This window comes from Xiphophorus hellerii, chromosome 9 (assembly GCF_003331165.1).
Source record: "Xiphophorus hellerii strain 12219 chromosome 9, Xiphophorus_hellerii-4.1, whole genome shotgun sequence".
In the NCBI taxonomy this organism is placed as follows: Eukaryota; Metazoa; Chordata; class Actinopteri; order Cyprinodontiformes; family Poeciliidae; genus Xiphophorus; species Xiphophorus hellerii.
In genome coordinates, this window is record NC_045680.1 from 16184811 (window position 1) to 16208386 (window position 23576).

The window sequence follows — 23576 nt, forward strand, 5'->3', positions numbered from 1 at the left end:
ATGTTCTTTCATCCTTCATCTTCCCATCATAAGCATTTAGGTGGCAACGTTGAAAACCAAGAAATTAAATAAAAAAAATAATGGTCACATTTTATTCAACACTGTCCATACGCAAGGTTGTTATGAATTTTGCCTCATTTGTCAAATCTGCCCAGGGTAGGCATGAGCTGCCTTGAGTTTCCAACAGTTTAACCTTGAGTAAAAATGCCAAGTTTTCATGGTATAACAGTATTCATACCACCATAAAACACAGTATCAAAAACAAATCTCATTCCTTCTGTTTAAAAAGCAGGAGAGCAGCAATTATCCAAACTGCCATTAAAATACAGCGTGCAATTCTTTTATCCTTAACAGTTCTTATTTTTGATCATTTTGGTTAAAAAAAAATATTGAATTAACTTATAAATTCAATAGCAGTGACAAAATAATGTCTCTTCTGTAGTTCTGCTCTTTAAAGAGAAACATTGGGTTGAAAAACAAGCAGAGAATAGCTGGTCTTTGGTTTCCACGCTCAAACCAGAAGAGTTTTTCCAACAACCAAATTTGTCACAAAATGAGATAAAAACTGTAGTAGCCCTCTTCCATCCCTCTCACCAGCAACGCACAGAAATAAGTAAGGCAATGGCTAGATGTGCTCTATAGTACCATCCAGTGACTCCAGTATTTTATCAAAAGAACTTTCAACCCTTTGAACGGAACGAGAAACAACTTAGCTGGTGTGAAACTGTTCTTTAAACACGCAACAATCCTCAATACCAACTGGACAATGTCTCGTCAAAAAGGTACCAGAACTTTCACCAGTTTGTCTCATGAGATACAAGCTGGAGGTCTTTAATTCTCCAATATACAGTATGTGTGGGTTTTCTTTACCCTTGGGATTCTCCAGTCAAAAACATACATGCTGGGCAAATTGGCAGTCTAAATTGACATTGATCAACAAGTCATGTCCACTTGGCTGCAATGGCCTCCTGTGAGCTGTTTGCTGGGACAAGTTCCAGCCCTGCCTGTCTCCCTGAACAGGACAAAGCAGATGGCAAAGAAAATAGATGGATAAGGTGCTTTGTGTCAACTCTACAATCAGACAGATTTTGAGCTTAAAACTTGGCACAATGTAAGTATTTTGAAGAATTTGTTCCATCAAATGCTTAAAAACTCATGCACAATTCTGCAGTGCCTGTTCAATCTGTGCTTTGTGTGTACATACTGGACTAAAGCTCCAGTGCTGAACAACAATCCCCAGATGTCAAGTATTAAAAACTGGCAACAAGTGTAGGGTTACCCAATTAAACAGAGAAAGAGGAAAAAATGCTTCATTTATCTTTTTTTGAAGGAGTAAAAGATACAAGAACCAGTTGGTATTAAGAATAAAATGGCATTATATCAGGTCTGAAGCAAAAACAAAAAAGAAAAATGTTGATTTAGGACTAGGCATGGATAAGTAAAAAACAATATGTTAACCGTGAGTAAAAAAGTCATGGGTTCTAAAATTAAACTATATAATACGATCAAATAGATTTATTAAAAACCACTTACAAGCTAGCATGTAGCATGTCAACTGTAGTTTTAAAACAGAAGACTCCTTTCACAAAATACTAAAACAGAAATCTGGCTCCTTTTTGGTGAATTAGTTTACTTGTATATGGGCAAGCCAACTTTGAGGGTCAATTGAGTAATTAAGTCAAAGTATAGTTTGTATGAGCAGACCTTTGCTGGATTTAAAGTGTAAACAAGACTCTAAAATCACAGAGAAGAGTAAGAAGGTGAGATATACAACATAAATTTAAAACCTTTGCTCATCTACCAACAGAATTGCAACACCAAGTTCATCCATCTCTATTTTAAAAAGGACATAGAGAGAGTTCCAACATATTTTACTTGTAGTGTTAATTCCAATGTCGAATAATTTATATATTTTGCAAGAGAAAAAAGGTTCACAATTCAGCTTTTCTGTCAACTTTAACTGTAATAGACTTTAAATTACAGATCTCTGCTTTTGGTCGTCTGTGGTACAGTGAGCAAATCCTCCTGTCAAGTAATTTAAAAGGTTTTTTAAATGCTTGTTGAAATGTTTTACAGCCTTTAGGTTCTAAGGCGCAAATAAAAACTGCAACTCAATAAAAATATGGATCAATGAGTTTAGAGATCTTTAACTCTGTCCTCAAGAGTAACCACTGTAAAAGTATCAGAAGTTAAAGACCATAAGTTGTTATAAACCTGATTGTGATCTTAATCCAATGTGTTGATGACGTATTGGTTATTGCTTTGTTGGTGGAAATTTGCTTTTTTTTCTCTTGGCGTAGAATGTATTTTAACCTTCTTTTCCACTTACTAAGGTAGGTAAACAGAACATCAGGATCAGAACGCGTCGCTTAATATTTTGCAGTGACAGATTAACACATTTGAGTGACTTTACTAATGTTTTAGATCAGAGATGCTAAGATACCATAGGAGGAATGTTTTGTTGACCTAAAGCCACAGTTTTCAGTTCCAAACAAAATATTCTTCAAGGAGCTGTGTTATCAAGAGCCCCTTCTCCACTGACACGCTAGTCGGTTAATGTCTAGTTCAGTTCTAGCCAAGTTGGGTGTGTCTCCATCGGCAGTGTGTTCCTCATTATGTGGGCGTGAATACTGGCAGGAACGTGGGTGGGAATGTCGGAACGTGACTCTACAAGAGCTGTGGAGGTCATTTTCACATTTACCCTCATCGGCTAGTTTCTCCAAAAGTTTCTCCAAACATTTCTCGGTATGTGTGTCTGTGGCACACATACCGCCAGGGGCAACCGTGTCTGTTGCCCCTGGATGGGACAACCTGCCCCAACCTGGATGGGGCAGGTTGCCCCATCCAGTTGACACTGAATGCGCTTTTCTGCAAGTACCACCATCTTCGCTTGTCCAGGAACGTAAATCCATGGCCCAATTAATGAATGCAATCGCTTAACCGCAACACCTGAGTTGGCCTGGCTTACGCCACCCCTGAGGTGGTTGAAAAAGACTGGATGAACCGAACAGGTTCTGCAAATTGAGACAAATCTGGCCAAAGCTGACTGGAAAAAAAGAACCACTTAAAGACACACCTGTGGAGAAAGGGCTTAAGTCACTTTCCGCACAACTATAGGCAAGAACCTCTGCAATGTTTCCGCTTTGTCGTTTCCCATAAGCACTCATGTAATCAAGTTCTGTCAAAATGGCAAAGAGGAAACACTCCTTAGGAATTACTGCTGCTGTATGTAGAACCAGTTTTTCGGGGGTAAAGCAAGACAAATGAGCCAAGTTAAGTTCTCATACTTAAGGAAGCTTATCTCCAAAATTTAGATTTCAACAAACTAGTGGCTAGATGTTGAAAAAGGCATGAGTGTATAAGGATAGCTGACTTGCCCTAATCTTTTGGATGAGTAGATTAATATATATATATATTTGTATACCTAGTTGGTATACTGATTTATATACAGTATATATATATATATATATATATATATATATATATATATATATATATATATATATATATATATATATATAAAAATCAGTATACAAAAATGAAAAAAATAAATAAATCAGAACTCCTTGAAGCAGGCATTACCTAGCTTATGCCTTGATACCAGTTAATTTCAACCACTTTAGATTATTTTTAACATCATTTGTACTAATGAAGAAGAAATGATTAATCGATCGACATGATCTTAAAATGACACAGTCAGTGCATGGGTGGTTACAACTGCCTTGTAGTATTTGAGCAGAGAAGAGTGGAGGAGCTCTTTAGGGATGAGTGGCAGCATATTAGAGGTAAGTGGAGAGCCTATCTGACTCTACAGAGCGCACACACACAGCATAGTGCTCGCAGTCACCAAGAACAACCTGTGTGTGTTTGCAGAGACTGAAAATTACAGTAATGAGAGCTCTGTCAGCAGCTCCTCCCGCTTCCCTTCAGTTTGCTGATTACAGCCTGTTTGGATAGTTGAAACACAACCACACACACACTCCCACATACAGGAGTAGTTGGCCCACCAATGACCCTTTAATTAATTAACTCTTCCCTGTCTTTAGCCTAGTTGGTAATTTTTCTCCCCATCTCAGAGAAACAAAACATTAATTTAGAAATTTGCCCTCTGACATAACCCTTGCCACACACCCAGTTAGACACACAACTAAGTTGCAATCCATCAACCCTAATCCCTCCACTGACTCTTCTGCTGTCTAATCCAACATCAGAATATAAACATCTTCCTTGAAGCAAAACAACACAACCAAGCTCTGCTGTTTCAGGACAACATCTATTTGTGTGAAGATAATTGGAGTCTGAGTACATGCATTAGACTGAAGTGTACATGAATAGATCAGTGCGTCTATTTGTGTGGGCATTGGGGTCATGTTGTGCCTCCAGGGTGAATTGTGTCCATGTGGGTCTGATTACATGAAGGTGCAGTCTGTAATCAGAGATGCAGCTCTGGGATACAACCTGTTGGATTATACAAGGCCACTGCTAATCCTGCCAACTGCTGCTGGTCTTTTCTAAAACTGGAGCCAAACTGAAGTCATGGTCGGTTGGATAACTTATATCCAACAGCCTCTAAGAGTTACATCGCTAAGAGAAGAGTCGAGGGGTTTTGTTGAAATGCCGACTTTTCTTTTTACAACATAATGGATGGTTTATGACCTCTGAGCAGCATGTGGCTTGAGATGTTGACATGCATGACTGGGCTACTTGGTGATTGAGCAAACAAACATATAAAGCCCTCAGTCTGCATTAAGTGATGCAATATAACTGTACTGGATTTTTACTGCTAATTAATGAACAGTCAAATATTTGGAGTAAAGCTTAAAATCATCAGCTTAAGATCTTAAGGATCAAAAATGGGAATGTGTTAAGACAGAAAGATACAAAAAAGACTCAAATTTAGCATCACAATAGGCAGAAATTAAACTAAATCTTTAACTTGACACTTAAAGACAAAGTAAGAGCAGCACAGTCAAATGGAACCGTTTTAGTACCAATTTAGTAAAAAACTGGTATTTAATGTTAAAAGTTCAAGAAATAGCTTACTCTCATAGAGGACAATTCACTGATTTCCCAAAAGGAAAAACATCTTAGAGCCCTTTAGCAGATACCAGGAAGGTTGAACGCTTTACAGCAAAGCTGTACTGTTTTATCGTTTGAGCTTAAGTCTTAAGATAACTGTCTACGCTTTATGGAATACACAGGGAATACAATTCTTATACTTGTGGTGTTCAAGTATAAAGACGCTACAGATCATTTAAAATGTTAACCAAATCATTTTGGTTTTATTTAAAGAGTAAAATCCTATTTGAAACAACTGCTATGAGTAAAGGGCCAAGCAGCTGGACAGACTGACGGATAAATGAGTGGACAAACAGATTGATGGACAGATGGAAAAAGGTTTTAGATAGACAATAGGCAGGAAACTAGAAAATATTTAAATAAAAATCCATACTATTCCAGAATGGATATGACCCATTTGGAGATAGATACCCACTGCATTGCAAATGATCTTTTCTTGAAAAGTGAAGCAGCTAAAAACATCCTGAATTAATGAAAGGTGGAAAAGATGCAATTCAAGTGGCATCTTTTCCACTTCCTTATTGCATCAGTCCCTTTTTGTTGACCCTGTTCAGTAGTTTTCTTAGAATATTTATCAAAATTGGAATCAGCAGTTTAGATATTAAAACTGGAAATCGTATTAGCCAGGAAAAGCCTAACTGGTCCAACAGGCACAGCATATTTTATTAGAGGACAGGCTAGGCCCTAGTCTCAGTTTTGTTGAGTTTACACTTCAGCTTGTGGTGAGCAAAGAAGAGAGAGAAATAAGAGCACACACAAACACACACATTTGTTTGAACAGGGCAGCAGTAGCCATGGGGTAGTTTTTTTTTTTTTTGGATGTTGGGTGTGTGTACAAAAGAAGCTTGAAGTGGGATAGAAAGAGACTCTGGTCACCGAAAATCAAAGCAGGATGAGAGGTGAGAAGTCAGGGGGTGGGAACCATGTGAAGGTGTGCCAAAAAACAGAGTGGGGGGGATACTACATAAGCAACCCAAATCCCCACATTCAAAAGTTTTCAGGGAACATTCCTGTACATCAAGTTAACCATACAGTCAGTACACAGGAAAAAAAAACAACTCAGTTGTGGTGAAGGTTGGGTGTGAAACTGCAAAGTATGTTGCAAAACCAGAAAGTTTAACTTGGACCAACATTTAGAATGGCATAATGGTGTCAAGTAGTCATGTAATGGAAAAGCACATCAATGAACAAGTTTTGTACTATGAGCAGTAGTGGTTCTATCTCCCTGCCCCCACAAAGCAATAACACTTACAGTGTATTGTAAGCATGATGGGTCACCAGGCTTTACTTTCGCCACCGTCAGGTTAAGGATTGTTTATTTATTTTTAAAGAGATTTTTTATGCACCTGTAACAGTGATAGGCCGAACGATTAAATGCATTTACAAGAATATCACAAAAATGTGAAATATCTGAAACTTTTGTTGAATTTCCTGCACCCCTTTTTTGAGGACACAAAGAGAGGATACATGTCTGTTATGTGGAATTATTTTTCTATAAAAAGATGTGCTGCACAATGTTGCTACCTCTCAAGGTAACACTACGAACTTTTATCAATTCTTTAAAAAACACCACAAAGACATTTACAATATTTGCATAGATAGAATGCCAACAATCAGTGCTTCGACTTTAAGTAAGGAAAGTACAAGCCGACACGGGTCACTGACTGAACAGTATTAGTAAATATTACTCCTTATGAACATGATTAGAAAATGCATGAGAAAATAAGTCTGATAATAATGGAGTTCATAGTGAAAAACACAATGCCCATTTGTTGAAGATGCTCATAGTTTTGGGGGTTTTTTTGCAACAAATGACTTCTGATCAAGCCTTATAGAAATACCAGAGTCTAATGATGGATTACACTGACAAAGATTTAAATCTTACTGTACAAAATATCAACATAAATTTTGTCCAGTTATTAAAAATAACTACTCTAATCCAAGGCAATGTGCAGCTGGGTAGATTCATTTAAGAATGTTCAAAAAGTGCAGGCTGTTTACAAAAAATGACAAATGCATAAGATATTGTACAAGTCGCATATTAAATTGTAAATCGCTCAGATCTAGTGATATCACAGACTGATTAAGCTAGGTTTATAGTTGACACACTGAACTCGACTTGCACAGTGTCCCCATGGCTTTTTTGTCCCCATGGCTTTGTGAACAAAAACTAATGTGTGGCATTTGTGTTTACATCTCACATGCTTTGATCAGTACCAAGGCCTTAATGAAATACTGGAATTTGTACCCTGGCAATACTTAGTCAAGCATACAAACACTCATTATTGTCCATTTTAGATCATATTCATTTTAATTTATTTTATATTAAATGTGACCAGCGTTAAATTGCTTCATTTAAGGTCCCCTGGCTGATTATTATAATTAGTGATGTGCAAAAAAATAAAAAAAATATTCTTTTGCCTTTGCCTTTTTTGAGAGTAGTTATAGATTATGTATTGCCAAAAGAGGCTTCTAATAATTTATAATTACCCAGTCATATTTTCAAATTTCCTATCAACTTTTAACATTTTTAAACACAAAAACATGGTAGGTCATTGGTGGACTTCCCTAGCTGCTCTACTATCAGGTATATCTAGTTTTCAGGGGGAAACCCTACTTTCACCAAGACAAAGTAGCAGAACAGTACAGTGGAAAAAGCCTTCAACTTGCTACACACCCACCTGTGGTACTGTGTCTGCAGGAACTGAAACTCCTCCTTTATGCGGTCCAGAGTTTCTGGATAGGTTAGTTTCAGTGACTGGGGAGTCCCTGAGGCCGCTGCTGCCGCCGCCGCTGCTGCCGCCACCACTGAGGCTGAAGACCCCGGGGGTGGCTGAAGAGGCGCCTGAAAGAGCAAAAGAAAAAAAAAAAGAAATCAAATTTATAGTCACTAATGAGAACACCGTGTGCATTTATAAGTGCAGAATAATTGCCAAAAGGGAGTCACTGTTGGCATCAGAACTCCAAATCCTGTCAACAACTTTGTGGTAACAGCTGAGGAATTTTCTGTGGAAAATGACAAGTGGCAATAAAAAAAAGCACATTTTAGCTTTTAGTAAGAGCCAATATCTACAACACAATGTTCAAAACATCCACAGGAAGCCATAAAATGTCAATGCCAACGATGTAAATGCTGATCAATGAGCAGGAGGAGCACAGTCTAATCCAGAAATGCTGTCATTGCCCCCAGAGGCAAATCTGAATAGGCCAGCAGTACTCGGATGCATATATGGACTTCCCAGTTAAATAAAAAGACTGAGTTCATATCTCAATATTAAAGTAGAGCACCATTTTTTTTAAGTGGTGGGAAAAACCCCCCCAAAAAAACACCTCATCATTACTAATGCCCCAGCCCCCCACAGCTTCTGAAGATAGTCTCTCTTCACTGCAGGGTGCACAGCAATTAGGAGAACACAACTGTAGGGGTAATGCTGCGAGACAGGCAGACAAAAGGGAGCTGAGAGACGGTCTAAGAGGGTGGTCGGGTCTGTCCGTCTGTCTGTCTCTGTGTCAAAATAAGGCGAGAGAAGAAGCAGACCGTTTTGGGGACAGCTGGCTCATAAGCTTCACAACATGTAACCAAGATGGTGATGTTCACTTACTCAAAGGATTCGATTCTGATTTATCTGATGTTAAAAACAATACTAAAGAATCCAGAAATGTGCTTAGTGCAGGATATTTTCAAGCAATCCAAAAATGGACAACCGTAAAAATTACAAAGATTATAGATCAGCTATTGTGCCAGTTTCAGGGTTATATACTGAGGTGTGTTGCAGATGTGTTGATTACTGTGCTCCGTCCTAATTAAAAAAACTAAACTCAGATGTATAACGCCGAATCCCTGGTGGTTTATAAGACCAACAACACTAACGATGCCTATTCCTCTTCAGATGTGCAGCTTATGATCACACAAATACAGCCTGCGTGTGGAGTAGACTGCGCTACTTCTCAGCAGCTTAATTTCTTGAGTTCAGGCAGAAGGATACAACTTTCCACATGGTGCCACGTAAACACCAAGGTTTTCTTATTGCAACATCTTCCTCCTAAGGGTGTATTAACGAGTGAAACTCAATTTGTTTTCTACAAATATTCCTAACCAGTAGCCAACTTGCTTCTTCTGGCTGCCAGGGGATTTGATTAAAGTATTATCATCCTTTCCCAAAAGGGAACAAAAAGAAATCAGAAAATGCTCTGCATTTTATTCATGTTTGTAAGGAAATTTTATTTTGCATTTGTCAAACCAATACATGTTAAAAAAAACAACTTTTAAAAGTGGTCATACAAACCGAGTCTACGTAGGCATCAAGTTAAACCAGAGTTTTGACATGTTGCAGTTTCAAAACTACTTCAATTTTCAGGGTGTCATGCACTTTGGAGTGCTTGGGTGACTGGAGTTTTCCAGTTGTATTGAGCACAAAGTAATCCCGTCCAAGCTTGATTGCAGCACACTGTCAGAGAGCTGGCTGAAAGAAAGCCAATAGCTTTTTTCTCACATTTGCAAAAAAAAAAACAAATAAAAAAACCTCAGCTGTTTGAAAAAGTTTCCATTTACAAAAAAAAACACAGAACGTGACAGTGTCTCGAAACCAAGGGTCCACGTATAGTCCACAAGAATAGAAAAATGTGTTCTTTTACTCAAAGAGAAAAAGAACAAGAATTAATTTCTTTCTAAACAGGCAATTTCATATTTCACAAGTGCAGAGCTTTTGGGAAGTCGTCATAGGTCCCACCCACTGTAGGATTTTTTCGGTTTAGTAACCACAACCACTTCAAATTTCCGACCAGTCATGCAGTCATGCAAGAAAAAAAAAAAAACTACTTCTGCACATAATGAGTGTCAAGAACAACATGATGTCATTTTGTCCTTGCAGCACAGAGACAAAAAATGTAGACGGTATTGGGCTTAAGAGCACCACTCATCATTGGTCTTATTAGTGGAACACAATAAGACCAATGTGTTCCACTGATTGGTCTTGCAAGCTCTTACTAAGAAAAGGAAAGTTTGGAATATACTTTTGTTTTAATGATATGAAACATATACATCATTCAAAGTGAATTTCATAAAGCAAATTTCAACATGAAAGGACAATAAAATGACCTACATAAACAGGAAAAGGTCAAGACAAATAAACTGCCCACCTTTACAACTCGAGAAAGAAAAACCCCACACACCGAGTTGATGCTGGTATGAGAGCACAATACATGAGAAACTTCAGATTAGAGCTGCATTCTGTAAAGTCAAAAACAAATTTTGAAAGTTGATTAAGTGTAATACTCGCCTCATTAGAAATATAAACACGGATTTATGTTCAAAGAAAAATAGCAGAAATGAGTTCACATCTCAACACTTCTCATTTCCAAAGGAGACAGACTAATAGGCAACTTTGTTTTTTCAAAAACAAAATGGCTAAATAATTCAAACGTGTTTGAATTATCTGCTAATTCACTATGCAGTGCACCACACGGACTTTAGAGCCTTGTAGTGTCTCTACCGAATGGATGGATTTGTAAAAATCGTAATTATTTTGAAAAACAACGTTCTAAATGTACATTTTAGATGTTTAAGTGCAAACTGTAAGCATGTCCCAAGGTATGTGATGGATTCCAAAATGAAGGCAGTGTAGTGTACTGAATGAATGAGAGAATGCAGAATTTCATGTACATGAAGTACATGCTTTAATTTTGAAAAGCTACAAGTGTGTTAGTCATGCCAGCTATATTTTTATTCTGAAATAACCTGAAGTCATTCATTAAGGTGGGAAATATTTTTGGCCAATATTGTGAAGCTGCAGTGGACATGAACAAGTTGATGAGAGCCAATAATATCTGAAAGCTTCTAATAAATGTCCCTGGTAAATAAATCATACTCAATCTTTCACAGATTATAGAATCCTCGTTCAGAATTGAGTCTATGTCTTACATACAGTCTAACTCAGCAATAAATATGAGAAAGATTCTTCATGAGACCTGAGTCCAAGACCAAAGTTGTTGACATTTAAAGCAGGGCTATTCAAATCCAGGCCTTGAGGGTTGAATCATCTCCTCTGTATGGAGTCAAGTTTCCCAGAGTCCTGCTAATGACCTCATTAGTTGGCTCAGGTGTGTTGAAGCAGACAAACATCTAAAAGTTGCAGGACACCTGCCCTAGAGGAGAGGAGTTGAATACCACTCCTTTAAAGCAAGATTAAGTTGGACTGAATGGGATATGCAGAAAACAAATGATGCTTTTATAAAGTTTTGGTTCATTTTCACACAGCACACTTCAAAAATCAAATTGTCTGAACCATGTCATGCAGTTACAACATTCGCTCATATCACAAGAAGCTGCCACTTTGTCTCTTGGTTCACTTCAGTCTGATGATTGTTTTCCCACTGTAAATGGAAAATTCTGCAATATTGGCAGTAAATACGGCAATAGTGATAAATGTGGCAATTGTTAAAAAGATTTAGCATCTTGGACACTAATCCATGTCAGGTGTGGACAAGAGTGAGACTAAATCCATTGGCTCACCAAATGTTTACATTACTGCATCCCTTTACAAAATTAATATGGGGTACCATTGCAATGTATTTGTGGAAATTATGCATCCCTAAAGTGAAAGAAATCCATGTTTGATTTATGCCAAAGTTCAAACGAGATTTCACACCTGCCTGAAAGAGAATGACTGTGGTCTGCTTAAAGCGAAGGAAACAGCTTTGGTGTGAATGTCCCTTTAGTTTTTGCACTTCAAGTTCGACTCCAGTTCTGGTCTGAAACTTCAGATGCCACTTCTACATTTACACACCAATCGCAAATCAGGAAGACCTCTTTCACTGTCCAACCCAATGACTAATTAGCATGATGAATTAACAGAAAAAAAATTACTGACAAGTGGGGATGACAGAGAATGGTGCATCACACAACTAAAAGACAGATGAACTCATTCACTGAGACTTCAGACATTCCCACTGGCAAATTTCTGGGTTGATGAACTGTAGTCACTGTGCAGGAGAACCAATAGCCAAGGAGGAAAATTTCATTTAATTTATTTAACTATTTATTCATTTCAAACAGGTTTTTAAAAACAAGAAAACATGTCATCAGTAGGACAAGATAAATCATGTACATACATAGCCAAGAACAAAATAATTAGTTTATCACTGCTTTTCTGTTTGAAAAGGAGTAGGAATAAGTTAACGTTTAATTAATCCTACCCCTTGACTCACTGTAATGAAATTTACCAACTCAATAATTATCAGAAATTTGTAATTAGAACCATCTTATGGTATTCATGTCTCTTCAATATATTGTGCTAAAGTACCAACAAATAAATGATATTACATAAGCAAAAATTATCACAAACTGACTTATAAGACAAGAAAATCTAGAGATGCATAATAATAATAGTAGTGACTATAGTAACAACCAGACATACCGTACAGACCAAAAGTTTGGACACACTTTCTAATTGAATTCAATGAGTTGTGTCCAAACTTTCGGTCTGTACTGTACAACATCAAAATAATGATAAACTCCTTGCCAATGTACACCCTATAATTCTTTCATAATCTCTTATACAGCTACAAATAAAACCACAAAAAACTAATAATCATCGTAAAATAATTTTTACTAATAATGGTAAAAGTAACAAAGAAGGAAAAAAAATCATATTTGTGTTAATTCTCTTCTACCCTATGTAATGCGAGTATAGTTTTGTTCTTATTTTTAAACTAAATTTGAAGAGGAAAAAAAGAACCCTAATGAAAAGTAAAAGTGGGAATAAAAAGCATTTCTGGAAATTTACAGGTGAGATTAGAATACATTAATCTCTTCTAAAAGAAGAGAAAGAACTCTAAACAAAAGAACAAAAAAGTTGGTAGAAAATGGGAAGTGGCCTCATTGTTCAACTTTCTTTCTAACAAGTTGCTCTCAATCTGTCTGCCAGATCCCCACCAAGAACATGGAGCGAAACAAACCCACTCTAACTTTGCTCACTCAGCCCCACCGTTACACACACAGTCAATTGATAAACCCGTGCGTTCTCAGTCTTGCTCACACATATGCACACCTCATACCTGACAAGAAAACATGATAAAATACACAGTCTCTTTCTTCTCATTTTTCACATGACGCTTTGAAGCAGGGCAATAAATCTTCCATGCGAAAAAAGAAGGGCACAAAGGTTTTTACTGGCTTCAATTCCCTATGTATTTTAGCTTTTTTAAAAATATATTTCCACTATTTAAAAAAAACAAAAAAACTGAGCACTGAACATAAGTTTTTCCCAACCTCCTTATGACCAACATTTGTCAGTGCCCACTCCTAATCCAGCAAACTGCTGAGCTGCTTTTAAAGTGAGAGGTCAGGACAATAAGATGACCTGGTGACCTCAAGGGAATAGATCTGAGCAAAGAGTCTCACCTGATAATCCACCAGCCAGTTATTCAGTCCCTCCCACCTTGAGAGCAAACAAGAGAAACACCATCTGCCCACAAACAAAGCTTGCCTAGATGGAAATTTACTGTTGCACAAATATAGGCCAGGTCTCTTTGCACCTCCTAAACCTGTAGGTTATGTTTCTGGAGTGCTTTATTTACTTTTTTTAAGAAGAAAAAAAAACATCTTAAGCAGAACATGTTAACATCCAAGACTTTGATTTATTCTGTTCAAAGAAGCTAGCCATGGAGGCTAGAGCCCGGGCTCATGCTACACTGGTTGCATGTCTATCTATAGCTCCATGTTCTCAAAAAACCCACTGCCATTTACTCTGCCCATACCAACCACAACTGGTTCATCCAATGGACTTTTCTCACCAAGAAGAGATTGACACAAATACAATTCACTACTGAATCATTACTGTGATTCAGTAAGATTCCCATGACCTTAACCTAGCCTTGAGTTGGTAATTAGTACCAAATATGAAAGATTAAAAAAAACCAAAAATACAGAAAACCTTAAAAATACTCCAGAAAAACTATTCATCTGGTCTAAAGTCCTTACTAAGATACCAGAAAATGTGTTATATTGGGCTCAGTTTTCTCTGGCTATCTGTATAATATATATAATGCAGACACTCCCCCAACATATTGCTGCAAACTTGTTTCCATCATTTAAAAGACAAATTACTTAAAATAATTCAGCTGCTTGGAAGAAGTTTCACTGGTCAAACAAGTGCTGTCAAGATGTGGAAGTTAGAGAAATGCATCACTCTTAAGATAATAGTAATTGAAAGATGGAAGAGCAGAAATCCAAAGCAAATAACCAGATAATATCTTGTTGTTCAATCAAAAGCAGATTGCTGATAAAGCATAACAATTAGCAAAACAGGCAAGGTCAATTACTTGAAAACTGATACTAAATTAATTTATTCTATGTTTTCTGTCAAGTTGTGTTTCAACATTATGACAAATATATCAATAGGCATAATTGGAACATGTTAATCATTTATATTGCCAGCATTTAAAATAATTTACAAGATCCTGAGGGTTAGCATACTGCTAGCACTACTTCTTAACTCATTTTTGCTTTCTAGAGTTTTTTCTAAAAAAATCAATCCTGATTGTGTCTGAGTCCAATCCAACCCAACTACTTAACTTTGATTATAGGCCTCAAGCCTGAAGTAAGCCTGACATATTATTTTAATTAAGATTTTACTGCTTTTGTTTGTGTGATTGGTAGTAAAGGAACAGGGTGTGGCAGCATGCGCAGTGTGCAGTGAACACCGCCTTTAGGAGTATAATTAACCTTCTACGTTTGAAAACATCACAGATTGCTCCAGAAAATTGAGAAATTAACAACAGTAGTTTTCAAAAACTTGGTCGTGAGCATGCCATGTGGACACTCTGAAAGCCTAAACTGGTCCTTCTCTGAGAAAGACGTGAGAACTTGTGGTTAAACAAACTCTTGTTTGAACCCATCTTAAAATCAACAGATGGGGTGGTTTACCTGTGAGTTGAAACATGGACAATGGGGAAAATAAAAAATAAAAACATAGAAAAATAGCACACTTAAACACACACAATATAGTTATTTTGGCCACAATGCATTTAAGAGAAATGGTACAGGATTAGAAAAGTATAGCTGGCAGTTTCAGAGTGATGGTAGAGCGCATGTAGAAAACCAACAGCCTCTAAAGTGATTAAAAGGTAATGGAGAAGGAAAAGCTGATTCCAGTATAATACTGTGTAAGTCTGTGGAAAATTGAAGAAATAAAGAAAAAGTACAAAGCCACAAGACTTCATAGTTCTACAAGTTCTGAGAACATCATATCTTTAGACCATCACTTATCTCTGAACCTGGGCTTAATTTCCTCACTGAGTTTAAAATAAACCTATAATTTGTGTCAAGAAGGGTTTTTAACTGGCTAATAATCTATGACAATTTCTACACGTGCTTATGTGTAGTTTATCATTTATAGTATCCTGAAAAGTTCTAACTGTACCTATATTTTAAAGTTTGCATAGGTCAGAGTACTTAGTTAAAAGAAACTAAGTTAAAAGAAAACAAAGTTGTGGGACCTTCTTGGAGTATATCAAAGTGTGATTGTGTTAAAACTGAAAACAAAGACTCAAAACATTTTCAACAATTTGACATGCATAAAAATATAAAAAGGTACCATTACCCGCGTGACATTCCCTGAATAAAATCAATATGTTTTCATTTAAGTTCCCTCTGATTGCACCACAAGAACCAAACCACCATGAGCTCACATCCTTGGTTTAAACCCCTCACCCTCAAAACATGTGCACAGAAACACATTCATTTCTACGACAACACACCCACACATGCTCACTCCTGACATTAAGTGGATCTGTGCATAGTGCAGTGTTCCACAAGTATTTATGAGCACACATGCAGTTTATTGCAATCAGACATGCCCATAGTGTTCATCTGTCAGCTCAATCATACTATTCAGTTTCCTTATTAAAAAAGAGCCAGCACTGTTTTGATTTATTGCAGCCATCATTTTGTTTATTTAGAAGCATCTTTTGGAGATTAAAAATCGTGGAATTGTAATTAAAGACAGGAGCAATCCTTTTTTTTTTTTCATTTCAAGCTGTAAACATGCAAGTGATCTAATGCACCTCAAATAATAACGCATTGCATCTCAAAATGGAAGAGGGATTCATTGCACTTCTAGTGTCAGTCTAAAATAAATATTTCTGCAAAGATCTTTATCATGTACTTTTATTGCTTTGTGTACAATTACAGACTTTTATTGTTCATACTAAAACATAGGGGATGGATGGTTGAAACAGGAAAAGCAAAAGCCAAGAGGCCAAAGTGACTAGATTTACCAGTAAGAATTTGGTTTTAGCCTTGAAATGTCTAGTAAGGGTCAAACCTGCATCTTGATATTGGATAAACATCTTACAAAGCAATATGTTTGGTGAGGGAGGCAGGGGGGGGGGAGTGGATTGCATTTCTGCATTAAACAGCTTTTTGTTGGTGGGTTGGAGGAAACTAAAGGGGGGGGCAGCATGTTAAACCCTACAACACTTCTAAGCAATGACGAGAATCAAGAAATTTTGTTTAATTTTGTCATACACTAGTGCAGAATGGATCTTTGAAAAATAGATTAGTTAATAGTTAGGAATTGAAGTGATTCATAAAAAATAACCGTTACAGAGGTCGACATATTAAAGGCGGATGACATTACACGGGGATGAAGGACGGACCAATGAACCCCAGACTTAGGTCATTTCTTACAAGCACAGCAACAAAGGCTGGTTATGCTGCGTTATTTGTTGGAATTTTAATTTTCTGAGCCAGGTTATTCAGACATGGGTTGAAATATAAGGCAATCACTGTTGGCTTATTCCTGATCAGACTTATCTCCTGGTTGACAAAATATAAACTTCTACGTTATTTTGTCTGTTTTAATTCAGTGAAACTAGTTAAAATAAAATTATGGGTGTAAAGGGCAAGAAAACTAATTTGGGGGCGTGCTGTGGTGGCGCAGGGGGTCAGCACACCCCACGTTTGGAGGCCTTAGTCCTCGACGCGGATGTCGCGGGTTCGACTCCCGGTCCCGACGACCTTTGCTGCATGTCTCCTCACCCTCCTTCCTGTCTGCCTACTGTCGAAAAAATACAAGCCACTAGCGTTGCAAAAACTCTTTGGAGAAAAAAATTTAAAAAAGAAAATTAATTTGGACACAGTTAAGTGTCATTCACAAAGGGAAGTTGGAATTTAATAAAATTTGTTTTGGCAGACCATAGCCTTACAAAAAAGAAACAAGAAAAAAAGATTGCAAATGGCCCATAAATCTAAACCATAGTATCAAATCTTGTGCTCTTGAACAGTCTAGTAATCATACTTAATGGGCCCCTGACATTACACCCCTTTTATGTTTACACCAGGACTGAGAGTTTAGCAATTTTAGAGGTGCATTTTTTTGGCTAATTTTACATTTGTTTTGTGATGCAAAAAATGAAAAAAGAAAAAACATAGAACCTACTATATTATATAGTTTAAATGAAATTATGACCATTACATGCTCTTTAGAATCTTACCCAAGAGATTATTTTTTATTTTGTGGCTCAAATTAAATTTGTAGCAATGCTTTCAGTAAAAGGCCATCGACCGTAGGTACCACCATCTTAAAGCAATTTTTTCAAAAGGGAGAAGGAACCATTTTCCAGAGATTTTATGAGAAATTCACTCAGAACTCACACCAAAGTGTGTGCAATGGAAGTGGAATAGTAACATAGGGATTCACTCAAGATATATAAAGCCTTTTCTTCAGGATACAATAGAAAAAGTCAAACTTGTTTTATTTTACAAAATAATCTGATGCACAAATTAACTAAGGTAAAACAGTGAGCCAAAATGATCAGCAGGATTTACTTTAAAAGCACCACGGATGTCAACAAACTTATACTCCTCAGTTTTTTCTGAAGTTGTAGGTCAGTTGGCTCATCCCTCAAGCCAAGTCCCAAATGCTGCCAAATTAAGGTCGGTTTCCTTTGACTGGACCAAATTTTTCTCTCACTCAGCTGAACAGATGATTTGATGCTGCCTCCCTTCAGATGGCTCAACCCATTAGTCCAGCCACTAATTACACTGCTTACCCAGAAAGTTGAACATTGGAGTAAACACCCACCAATCTCTCCCTCTCTCTTTTCCATCAAACAAACAAGAACACAGTGACAAAAGTTGTGTAAAGGGAGGAAAAATAACTTTAATGCACATAAATCCATTCCTGAGACCATGTATTTTGACTTTCCTTAAAAGTATTAAAATTTAGCCTCAAAATATACATAACAGGACTGTTACTCATTGCCAGTCATTGGAATTGTTAGACCAGCACACAAACCTCTCAGGTCTTCACCTTCCCCACTGTACATCAAGTAGCCATCAGCTTGGCCTCCTGCTGAAGAAATTTGCCTGTAACCAATGATTACTTCGCATTGACGGTCTATGAGGCACCTGTTTCATTAATGCCACACATTTTTTCTTTTTCAGCACCCCCGGCCCCACTATACCTCTCGTCTTCTTCCTCCCACACGCCTCATTATTCAAATTTCCCTGCTGTCAGCCCGCATTAGCAAAGCACTACGATTTGTCAGCTGCCTTAATTGCTGGAGGTGCCTTCTCTTATTAGGCAACACCCCCTTAGCTTGTTTGTTCCTTCCAAGAAGACACGCTTCTGGAGAAGCTTGTGTACACCTTCAGATTTTTTTTCCCCCCCTTAATTTCCCTTGGCCTTTTCCATCCCTCTCCCTAATTGCCGGCTGACCGAAGTGGGCAGGTTGCTGATCGATAACTGCACTCTCACTACTGGACAACAGTGGGGATAAAGAGCTAAAAGCATGCGAGGACCAGGATAGGGCAGGTTTGATTTCTGCTGGTACTAATGTTTGAGATTCATATTAGTCACTTATAGCCACAATGCCTCTCTTGAGTGTGATCTGACTTGACTTCGTCGGTGTTGGATCACTAAGCTAATAAAGGGTTGGTCTACTTAGAACAACTAAAAAATTGATGTCCAAAGAGAATGTAAAAGTTGTGTTTGTAGAGGTGCGTATTATACTGAATTGCAAGGGCCATCACTATATCTATATGTACAGTACTCCAACCACAGATTACTTCTATGCAATATTTGGTAGGCTGATAAAAGGCCATGTTCACACAGCAAGTCTTGGTGTGCAATTCCAATTTTTCGATGAAATCCAATCTTTTTTTTTTGCCATGGTTGTTCATACTCCTAATTAAGTGAGACCACAATCAGACTTCTGTGTGAACAGTTTACGACTCCAGAGCAAACCATATGAGTAGAAGAAGAATGCAGATGTCACACAGCAGCGCATTGGTTACAGAAGTAATAATGTATGGATAGATTTAAAAGTTAATGAGCAATGGGAGCCGAGATAATTGTCACAAGGTCATCAAACAAAAGAAGTTAAGAAAAAAGTAAGCAAAACTATTATCAATGGCCATTTGTGGAACAGTGACTGCAACTTCTGCAGAGAAGTCTGTTTGGATGTGTAGTCAGAACCAGCAGTGGTGGGATTGTGGATGCACTTCACTGACAGATTTCTTTCATAATTTATCTCCATAACAATCACTGCCTTATTCAGCCATTGTAGATCTACAGTAACTGGTTGATTCTGGTGCAGAATTATGACTCGCATCTCAAGTCAATGACGTAAAACCTGAATAAAATGCAACATGACCATTTAGACCTCAGGAGCTTTGAGAATAGAATTTAATAGTATTAAGCTAGTAGGCATTATCTGTAAGTTTCTACACACACACCCACACCCACACACACACAAAACTATAGCTGTGATTAAATCTTTAAAGTTTGGTGGATTATGCAAAAATATAATGAATGCAATATGTTGTTTGAAAATAATGGGTGTACTAAGATGATTTTATGAAGAGATTAGCTATATTCTTAGAAGAACTAAGACCAAATAGGATTTCTAAAAAAAAAAGAAAGAAAAAAGAATGTGTTATCATAAATAAACATACAAAACACTGACAAGGAAAGAAGAAAAAAGAGAATCCGTTGCATTTCCCTTAATGGAGGTATTTTTTTAAATCAACAGAAATGAAGGGATTATAAGATTATGGTCTGAATCCTTAATTACTAAAATTTTCAACAGATGTTTTACTCACCTCAAAGTAAAATATGGAGAAAGCTCTGGGACAATTAGTTTCTTCACCAATTTGACTGAAGAGAACTTGTCAAACAGACAAATGGTAAATTGCAATGTCTGGTTGCTACATCCTTAAATAAAAGCTATACATTCTCCTTCCCCCACACACAATCATCTTGATAACAGACTGCTGTATCCTGCTTTGCTCCAGCATACTGGCAGTATTTATATTCTAATCTGAGCTATTTCTCAGGAAAACATTTCAAGTAAGCATTTGTAAAAAGTAGGCTTAAGCTAAAATAAAACTTTTTTTTTATTGTTTGTTTTGATTCATTTCTATGTCAAAAAAAAGAAAAGAAAAAGGACTCAAGCTTCTTGTGAATTAAATATAAATGAAGGACTGGCTTTTTTTTATTAGTTTTGTAGAGTGCCTTTAAGTAGTGCAGACATGCCAACATTCATACCACTTACACACGTTTGAGCGTATAGTGGGAGCTTAATGGTACAGAACCATATTGCACTCAGCATTATGATGTCACTTCGTGATGGTAGGGATAATTTCAAGGTCAAGTGACCTGATTATAGTCACTTATTTGACACAGAATAACATTATGCAGAGTAGTTGAATCAATGCAAGATCTGGGGAAAAGAACCACCCAATACCTTTTCACAGTTTTAGACAGGTAGTAAGTGATAAAAACACCACAGAATGCAAGCAGAAGGGTTCTGCTCCCAGGTTCACAGAAAAATGCAAATATATAGTACTTCTCTATATTCCAGTAAAATATTGGGTTAAATTGCAATGATGTCACAATTGTAGAAAATGGTTTTCGTTTTTTGAATAATCAGCATTTATATATGGTAACAAAAAAATGCAAAAGGTTTACAACTTATGTTTGGGTTATCCTTTTCCAGCTACAACACAAATCTCTGTCTATTAAAAATGGCTACATGATCATCACGAAAACATTTATTTGTGATATAATTTCTGCAAATATAATCAATTAAGCAATTTTTTCAAACCCTTTTCCTTCATTACAATTGCCCTATGCTTAAGCATGTCAGCCTATGAAAATACATCAAATATGGGCATTGAGGGTCATGAAAGTCCATTCAACGGGTCAGATGTAGTACTGGCAGGATTTCGATATCTGGCGCTTATAATATTCCAATAAATATTGCATCCCAGCAGTTCTTTTTGATTAGTATGTTGCATATACTAATGCAATGACAGCTGGATTCAATTTCTTCTACAACTATAACGCGTTTGTTCTGAGGTAATATGCTAAAAAACATTTTAACCAGTTCCTAATAAAAACTGGAACTGTTATATAATTGTTATAATTGTGATCTGCAATGTCTTCTCTGTACTGTCGATTTCAAGGGAAATCCTTAGGAGGTGTTATAGGAATCTGCAGTTAGGGTTACCAAACTGGCACTAAAAATGTTTCTGCTTTAACGCTGTTTTGCTAATTAATTCTGTCTGCATTTGTTGGAAAAAGCTAAAGAATCTAAACCAGCACATCAAGCCAGCCACATCCTACACCCAATCCTTGCTTATCTGCTGCTTCTGGCATCAGACTGGATCCCAAAGTCATCTGAGAACATATAAAGATTTAAGAAATATTTTTGAAATGTTCTGCATGGTACTTACCCTTTGGTATAACATATTATTTATTGTTAATACTATGCAATAATTTGTATGTAAAAAAAAAAAGTTTGAATTTGGCCGTCTCTTACTTGGAAGAGTAATTACTCACTAAAAAGATTCAACAACACAGTGTTCCTATAAAAAATATCAAGTTTCAACCAGACACCAGGAATCAGGAAGAGGTTCGGTTGTAAGGGGCTATAAAGATTAAGGTTAAATTACAGCCAGTTGTCTATGACCACAATGTCTCCTTCGGTCTTCAAAAAAAAAATGCAACTAAAGACCGGATTAAAAACAAACCATGCTGTAAGATTCTAGGACATGTGTGCTAAATATTTATGCAGTGCATGGGTCTAATTCTTTGAACCATTCAAACAGCCAGTGATGACAGGTTGCTGCCACCCTTGCGTTTGCAGAGATTAAACAGTTTGCCGGGTTGAGTGGCCCTTGACTGCGCAGCTCAGACGAGAGCTGCTGACGGCCGGAGCACATGTCAGCGTCGAGATCTGCGGCGGGCTGAAACGAAACATGGGGGTTGCTGGTCAGAATGTCCCACCCAGACCCTCCGCAGTCTGCTCCGCTCACCCCGGGATGCCTGCCCATACATTAAGATGTGGTCTGGAGCTCTCACAGGAACACAGCGTGGAGAGGCTGGATGAGAGGGATCGGGTTTACAGTGCAAACCGCAGACCCACAGTCTGCCTCCTGTGCTGCCTTCCTGCACTTAGCCGTACTAAATACACAGCTGCTGGTGTGTGTGCGCACGCGCGCGTCCGGTGTTTCTGTATGGGCTCCATGTATGTGGGGTGGAGGGGAGATTCAGAATGCTTTCACAAAGCAAAACTAAATGCAGGTGGAAAAAAACCAAAAAAAACAATTTAAAATGTATGATAGTTGAGCAATTTCATTCATTCATATAAACAAAAGCACCTTCTAGGTGTAGAACATATACTTAAAGTTAAGTCACAGTGAGTCTGTACTGATTTCAGCTAACAGGCATGAAACTCAAAACACTGTTGGGGGTAGGGTGGAGGGTGGCATGACTGAGGGATACAGAAGAGGGTTAGGCAAATGAGCATAGCTTAATAATTAAGCTATGATACTTCTCCCAGTCAGAGGACCAGCGTTTATGCATTTGAGTCTGTTCAAAAAGCTCTCCACCTAAACTCCACTAAAGCAAATTAAGGCCATTTCAGCATGAAATTCTCTCTCCATCATAAAACAGCATGGGTAATTCATATATTTATTAATTTTTAGAGCTATGTTACCAGCTGTTAAAAAAGTAACTGTGTGGGTTTAAAAATCAGATCAAGTTTCTCATGAGATGGGCAGATAATTTAAGAAAGTGTGGCAACAAGGCAAGGCTGGTTTATCAACAGCTGCGGTTTCTAAACCACAAAAGATGTTTCCTCATATGCAGTTCTCGGCTTTTATGGAGTACAGAGTATTCTCGCTTTTCTCTTCCTCACATGTGCCATCTTGTTGCATCACAAAGCAACACATTTTGTTGTTTAAAAACAATTTCAGGCCTTTTATGGTGTAGACTAGAAACTAAAGAAGCATCACCCATCATTCTTTTTAATGTAGCAGTGTTTAAAAACTGGCAAGCAGTGAGTTTTTCTGCCTAGTAGGTTGGCTACCTGAGCAGATAGTGTGACTAACTAAACAGCTTTTATCACTTTATTAAACTCTTATTGCATATAAAAAGCAATTTTAGACAGAGATTCACCAAGAAATTGGTCTGAAACTCAAAATCCCA

The 23576-nt window shown here is 37.3% G+C and overlaps 1 protein-coding gene across 6 annotated transcripts in view; it reads right to left on the reverse strand.

Moving 5' to 3' along the window:
- tle2a (TLE family member 2, transcriptional corepressor a) overlaps nt 1-23576 on the reverse strand; it is a 48807-nt gene that overhangs the window by 23460 nt on the left and 1771 nt on the right. For all 6 annotated transcript variants that reach the window (XM_032573249.1, XM_032573246.1, XM_032573244.1 and 3 more), the window contains one exon: nt 7761-7924. In XM_032573249.1, the coding sequence (XP_032429140.1) occupies nt 7761-7924 (164 nt within the window). The remainder of the gene's footprint in view (nt 1-7760; nt 7925-23576) is intronic.